This window comes from Perkinsus marinus (assembly GCF_000006405.1).
Source record: "Perkinsus marinus ATCC 50983 genomic scaffold scf_1104296971434, whole genome shotgun sequence".
Taxonomy (NCBI): domain Eukaryota; phylum Perkinsozoa; order Perkinsida; family Perkinsidae; genus Perkinsus; species Perkinsus marinus.
This window is the reverse complement of record NW_003202100.1, coordinates 12,076-18,874: the sequence shown is the minus strand read 5'-3', so window position 1 is coordinate 18,874 and position 6,799 is coordinate 12,076. Positions and strand designations below refer to the sequence as shown.

General features: G+C 50.6%; 3 protein-coding genes across 3 annotated transcripts in view; all 3 read right to left on the bottom strand.

Annotated features, from left to right (window-relative positions):
• Positions 1-253: 253 nt before the first annotated feature.
• On the bottom strand, positions 254-1,794 carry Pmar_PMAR010871 (conserved hypothetical protein; the record flags this gene model as incomplete). The annotated part of the gene is made up of 6 exons (XM_002766846.1): positions 254-452; positions 581-719; positions 871-976; positions 1,233-1,362; positions 1,413-1,497; positions 1,668-1,794. 6 exons carry the CDS (start codon positions 1,792-1,794, stop codon positions 254-256), a joined length of 786 nt encoding a protein of 261 aa, XP_002766892.1.
• A 117-nt stretch (positions 1,795-1,911) lies between these two features.
• Positions 1,912-3,391, bottom strand: Pmar_PMAR010870 (hypothetical protein; the record flags this gene model as incomplete). The annotated part of the gene is made up of 11 exons (XM_002766845.1): positions 3,325-3,391; positions 3,073-3,150; positions 2,952-3,030; positions 2,860-2,911; positions 2,745-2,814; positions 2,616-2,700; positions 2,486-2,569; positions 2,341-2,446; positions 2,209-2,300; positions 2,027-2,166; positions 1,912-1,982 (listed from the first exon to the last, which is right to left on the bottom strand). The coding sequence occupies exons 1-11, from the start codon at positions 3,380-3,382 to the stop codon at positions 1,912-1,914; spliced, it is 915 nt and encodes a 304-aa protein (XP_002766891.1). The 5' UTR covers positions 3,383-3,391.
• An 888-nt stretch (positions 3,392-4,279) lies between these two features.
• Positions 4,280-6,799, bottom strand: part of Pmar_PMAR010869 (8-amino-7-oxononanoate synthase, putative) — a gene marked incomplete at its 5' end in the record, with an annotated part of 3,174 nt that continues 654 nt past the window's right edge. The window contains 6 exons of the mRNA XM_002766844.1: positions 4,280-5,386; positions 5,438-5,580; positions 5,644-5,824; positions 5,891-5,994; positions 6,038-6,526; positions 6,579-6,716. Of these exons, the coding sequence (XP_002766890.1) occupies positions 4,799-5,386; positions 5,438-5,580; positions 5,644-5,824; positions 5,891-5,994; positions 6,038-6,526; positions 6,579-6,716 (1,643 nt within the window). The 3' untranslated portion in view covers positions 4,280-4,798. The remainder of the gene's footprint in view (positions 5,387-5,437; positions 5,581-5,643; positions 5,825-5,890; positions 5,995-6,037; positions 6,527-6,578; positions 6,717-6,799) is intronic.

The following is a 6,799-nucleotide window of genomic DNA, read 5'->3' as shown; positions in this document are numbered from 1 at the left end:
CATCTTCGCCCGTTGTCGGCTTGCGACTCCGATGACGATGACGGTTGCTGCCGAACATCTGCTGAAGTACCCAGGCGAGCCGAACCTACACCACGAATCCCGGGTGAGTACGCTGTTGGGCATTTCCAAGCTGAAGAAAGGCAGTACCCCTCCTTTGGCCAACTGCTCCTCCATCAAGGGGTTCCGCGTAAGAAAGTAATTGCGGTCCAGCACGTCCCCATCTGCAATCCATCGGCGGTACTCATCATGGTACCTATCGTCTCCACTGAAACACGAGGTGGGTAATGGACACCCACGCTGCAGTGCAGGCCACTGCTAGACTCTCTTCAGCCATCGTCTTGGTGCATTCTTGAAGACCATTCTGTCGACATGGTGCCAGCCACTCCTCACGGTGCTTGGCATACTCCCCACCCTTGGACAGCTTTGTCCACAGGTGCTCGAAGAGCTCATGCCTGATCAGCAGATACGGGATCTTATGCTGCACTGGTGAGTACGATCAACCTCAGTCGACTAACTAGTGATATTAGCAACTATCGCAGATATTCTCGTGGATAATCGCTGTTATTCTGCCCATTAATACCATCTCTCCTCGAATTTATGTCTATACGGAGGATGCGGCGGTATCTTCCTGTGCTCTCTACGACGTTGAACGCGTAGCTCGAACTCGTCTCTAATTGTGAAAAAGATCCTCATCACTATCAACTCGGAATCCTTCCGCCCTACTGTAATATCAAACCACTATCCCACACCTGATGAAGCTTACTCGATACCTTGTGACGGGGACCAGGAGGTGCAAAGTCGGTGGTAACCTTAACTCGACTACATGCAGTCGTGTAGTCGCCGGTGAACTTACGTGAATATTGTTTCCACCGCGATCACCCCCGAAACCCACATGCAAGGGCTGATGGATGTCCCCGAGAAAATGTATCACCAATTTCATGGCGAACTCGCGTTCCGCCCGAGAGACGCTTTTCGACTGAATACAAAATAGCGCCAAGATTAAAGTCAGCCAGAGCTTCATCGAGATCAAGTGAGAGAAGACGTCAACCTTCGTTTATCACTAGCTCTTGAATGTCATTCAGAACAAGTCCGATTTAGTCTCGATTCAGGAAACACTGAGTTACCGTACAATGCGATTAGCACTCTACTGTATAGTAATTCAGTAAAGGTACCCGAGTCCGAGGCCGAACACACTGTATCCATACCGAGGTAACCTCATCTCCTCCTCTTACAATAGCTCTATTAGTGTAATTATAAATGGCCCCAATAACACAGAAGTCACCACGGCAGTCACGTTCATAGACCATCTGGCACTGCTTGGTAGGAGTATCGACGAAGTGAAGGGGAGCTGTCCATCGATACCTTCGCAATAAGCGTTACTCATAAGCAGCAGCTGAACCAATCCGTATTACTGAGCACTATGAGAGGCCTTGTCAGCCCAACAGGCGACGCCTATCATATCCTGTCCTCTACCAAGTGTTTCGTTCACCCCCTCAACTGATAAGGACATCATCGACATCTTCCATGGGAAATGAGATTAAATGTCACGTGAGGGCGTCCTCAGCAAGCCTCCGCAGCGAGACCGTATACAAAATACATTCACGAGCCCCCGGAACTATAATGCTTTCAACACCAACTTGGTGTGTGTCCGGTGAACCCCCTATTACTGACTCTATCAGATACTATCCGCTGAGCAATTGCCGCTACGATGGAGTGACCATCCTCTCCCCAAGCATGAGCATATCCCAACAGAACGAGGGCCTTCAACAGGAAGGTACCGAGTCGGGGAGACATTATTCAAAAATACTCAGCTGAACACAAAAGAAATAGTTCCGCACTACCACCCTGGCCCGATGGATACGACTAGAGCCCGACAGGGTAAAGTAAAAACAATGGTGAACCATGATGGCATCAGTTTTCATCATCACTGTCTTCAGTGCTATCCTCACCCAGCATAATGGACAGCAAGCCGAGCTGCTCAGCTACCAGGAGGCACAGATGATAGGCCACTGCAAGACCGGCTCACTTGAGGGTGCCAGCTGGTAGAGGCCGTGTTGCTGCTGCTGCCGACGACCCTCGAGCCGCTTCTGAGCTCTACTGCAGCACAGTAGAGCCCCACAAAAGCCCGACAACAACAGCGGTATCGCAGTAGCCAGCGATAGAGTACTGCACACGAGGAGGAGTCTCCTACTCTACAGCGCCTCTTACGCGTTCGCATTAGCCTGCCCTTGGAGATCCTCCATGATGCCCTTCACACAAGGCTCTAGCGGCTTATCCCCGACCCCATCTCGAAGCCCTCCCTAGTAAACGAATACAACTCTGTCAACGCATCACTCCTACACCTCCCTTGCCTGCACCCTCCGACCAGCCGAAGAGGGGCGTACCAGGTTCGCAGGCACCTCCACAATGGTAACGCCTCTCAGCCTCCCTCAGCAGTCCACTATATCTGCCCTAGCCCTCCGAGCCGACCTTGGCACTATCCTACTGATGGACCTCCCATGGTATGAGTTGGTCATCTACAGCTCCTGGACATTCCTCCAAGGAGCCTCCAGTAGAGGTATTCCTGTGGCTGCCATAATATCCATAACAAGCGCCGCTATGAAGAGCCTTTCTACTTCGCCATGCAGTTGCTCAAGGCTTGACTCATACTCTCGTACTCGCTCATGAGTATCAACATCCGCTCGGATCCATAGAGGGCTCCTGAGAAGTCCCAGAAGAGATGAGCCTTGTTATGTCGGAGCTACCAGTATCCCGATGACGACCACATACAGTGGCAAACTTATCAGCATCGGTACGACTGACATCCGCTAGGACCTGAAGCCGTAGTGGTTCACATTGAGTAAGATTCAGTGCTCCCACGCATGACAAAGCGAGTAGGCTCCCTCCTAGTAGCACCGATAAGAGGACATACCTACGACCCTACACTCAAACAGAGACAACCCTGGCTTTACCCTGATAAGAGGTACCGCTTCCGGCTGTATGCTGACATCACACCAACGACGCCCGCGAGCAGACAACCGCAGCCAAGACCTCAACAAAACAATAGGTAGCCGCATTCAGCGATTTGCTTACCTATCATTGCCTTCCCATACCCAACCTCGAGGGCAGAAAAGATCCCGTCATCGTTCATTCGTTTTCCTCTATAAACACCTATCGGACCGCGTTAATTACTTCGCTGACGCCAACCACACATTCGCGATAAGAACCTTCCCACTTTGATTTATCGAGCTCTAGGTGATACGATAGATTTCCTATTCGGACATGCCGAAGTTGCAGTGGAGCAGCCACCCAACTGGAATTGATCAGCGACCCTTACCTCCCTACATGCGATCCCAGATATGACGAAGATGAGTGAGCTTATACCCACAAAGGCTGCACGCATGCACACGGGCTGACACTCAACAAGAACCAAGCCGTACAACCGCTTGCTCCGCTTTCATGAACTGCAAACGCAAACCCGAACAGTCTAACTGACGACGTCAACAATCCATGAAAGACCAACGGACCCATCAAGAACAGCAAGCCCATCTCTCCGAACCCGTCAAATAACGTTGCTCTCACCAAATCGTTCGTACGCACAGCGACGTTTCGCGCCTACGGTGCCGATGGTGCAGGTGTTACCAATAAGCTTTGGAGTAATACTTGATATCGACGACGCGATAGGGACAGCTTGCCACCATCAGTTCGCGAAAACTACTTGAACCCTACCTCCCTGGGATCGGCACCCACTTGAGCGTCTATGCCGATCCAGACACGAGAGACAATACTGAACAGCCTTACCTCACACATCATCGCCTCGACCAAGCCGAAGAGCTCATCGATATCGTCAGACCATAAAGAAACATTCTGGCATCTGTAGACAGCTTCGCCCCAGTGTGTATACGATAGATGGCGTATTTGTGGAGGATGGCAAGATCATTTACGAAGGTTTGAGCCCCACCAAAGACGATCGCGGGGCCCGGGGTTGCCTTACCGCACTGGGAACAGTGAAAACACGATGGCTGCTAAGGATGAACGCCTCTCCTTCTTTTTTAAGTATTGGAGTATTTCAAGACCTTCTCAAGCTCAAGATGTTATAGAGTAATGCCTGGGGCGAAACTCTGCCAAGAAGCCAAAGGTCGTAGCTACAACTCCCATAAAAGCTCAAGAGCCGCATACCCCCACACCGTGCCCCTCGGTTAATGCGGATCTAGCCGCCTATAGAGTATGACTTCAGCGATGAGTTCACACAATACCAGTCTCGTTCCAATTGAAACACTCGAACAAAAACCAGGAAGTACATCGAAAATTCGCTTGAAAGTCATACGGAAAAGTAGCTGGTGCTATTCACTGTGATAGTCCCAGGAGGTGTCGTCGATGGATAGCCCGATAACCTTTTCGCCATTCACCTGGGCACTTATCACTGATAGCAATAGGGAAATTCCACTAATCCGAAGTTTAAAAATCTGCTAAAAACCCTCTGTAAGGCAGACTCCCATTGAGGAGCCTAGAAGGAGTAATAATACGACTGGAGCGGAGCGTACCATCATGACCACTATCTGAAAAAGTTCGAAAAGACAAAAGAATAATGCACGACATGAGAAGCGACGGAGTCAACCATTTGGCGAAGGGTTGCCACTCCATCAGCAGCTCGTGCACGACGTCAGAAGGACTAGTACGATTAGCTCCTTGCCGCTAGTCTATACCGAGGTGGCGAGGAGAAGCTCAGAAGGCACAGCACTAAAATGACGTCAAACTCAAAGGGAGGTATTAATAGTAACCAAATAAATACGTCATGCCAGCCTCTATACGCCTATTCCTAGCCCCTATACGGAGAACGAGAGGGCAATGTCCGAAAAGCACAGCTGTTGCTACCCTCATCTTGACGAACCGAGAGTAGCGACGATGGATGCAGCCCCTTCAAAGAGGTTCCAAGCTGGGCAATCTGGGCTGATGTATGATCCGCACGGACACAAATTCTCAACATAGTATTCTTCCGCTCCGACGCAGTCAAGCCGGCATTTTCTAGTGGTGACACCAGCACAGGCTGAACGGCAAAACCCTCCCTTCTCAAAAATTGTGCGACACTCTGGGCATCACCAACCTCAATAATCTGCTTGAAGCATTGCGAGTCAGTGAGAACCTTTACCCCAGCGTCGACTAGACGTTGGTGCAGTTGCTCAACATTGGCTTGAAGGGAACGAAGACGCTCATTCCCTTGCAGACGACGCATCGTCTCAGCTGCGAACTTGCAAGAAGCCGGTGGAGAGCTAGAGCTGAAACGATAGCCGCTGCCATGAAGAGTCTGGTGATCAATGCTGGTTTGTTGTCCAGCACAAAATCCCCCCTGTGATCCGAAGGCGTGCTCGAGGGAGCCTACGAGGAGGTCGACGGAAGAACATGGAACCTGATTGAAGTAGCTTGATAACAGTCCTGGCATGAAACCTCTCGGTCCTACTCCGTAGTATTCACAATATCCTCGACCATTCTCACCCACTGTACCGATGCCATAGGTGTCATCAAGCAGCAGATAGGCACCAAATTCGTCTTTAATCTCGACGACCTGAAAAAACACACATATCTCGCTCGCCCAGTAAATAGCTCATCTACGGACCTGTGATAGATCCACGCCATAGTTGCTATCCATAAGGATCCAGAGCCTACCAGCCCTCGCAGCCATCTTCACGTCTTTGCTCTGTGCCTCTACCAGACTAGCCAGCTCATCGATGTCGCCCGACCACCAAGTAATGTTCTTTACACGAGAAAGTTTGAGACCCGTACACATATGAACATTCGCATCCTTATGGACTATAGCGAAGTCGTTGTTAGTAAGGAATGCTTGAATCTGCAGACGTTATACCACATATCAGATTATAAGGGTTAAACCAAGGATGGTGTCATGACTACTCACCACGCTCGAGTCGGACACAGTATGATGACTGTACACAATGGATGCCTCTGTTCCAAGTAACTCACTGATAGCCTTCTCCAAGCCCAAATGCTCAACGGCAGTACCTGCAATACCGTAAATTACTCAAATGAGGTGGATCCTGCCGACCATAGAAGCCTCTCGGGCCGCAGGTACCGAAGCCCTTCTCCCTCACGACGGCCCTCGCAATCTCCATCAGGCTGTCGTCTGGCTTATGCTGGAGTGACAACGGATCGATCGTGGCGAAATCCACCAAAGAGTCGCCGTGCTCATCCTCAGAATGACTCGAGCAACCATCCCGGGAGGTTGAATCAGTAGTAGAGATACCTATCATGAGGACCACCGGTCTACGCTTAGACCCAAACTCAGCGATTTGTTCACTCAAAGGCCCACAAGCTTCAAGACCAGAGAGAGACCAATAACAGATTCCCATCCCCTCCTCACTTTTACTCGACATATTCTCTCCCTCCTCCGCATCCACCCAGCTAGGGACCAGAGGCTCTGGCCTCCAATAGGTCGCCAAGCCAGGCAAAGGATCGCTGACGATTGCTGCCTCGGAGAGGTACTTTCTGTATGCTCTAGATGCTACCTCATCCGTGTTGTTACCGTATTCGATGCCTGAGTCAGACAGAAACATCCAGAGGGAGATGACATCACTAATAGACCTCACCCACTATCCTGGAGACCTCCTTCATAACCTCAAGGGTAGTATCTAGTTGCTCCTTCGTATGGCTAGCACTCACACAGAATCTGGCCCGAGCCAGAGTTACCGGTGTGGCAGGATACCCAACCTGACCAACGACCACCCCTGACCAAGGGCAGTCCCGATTGTCCTCGACGTACCACAACAGTTGCTATATTCCTCTTCAAACACTCTCTTGAGAACTGAGC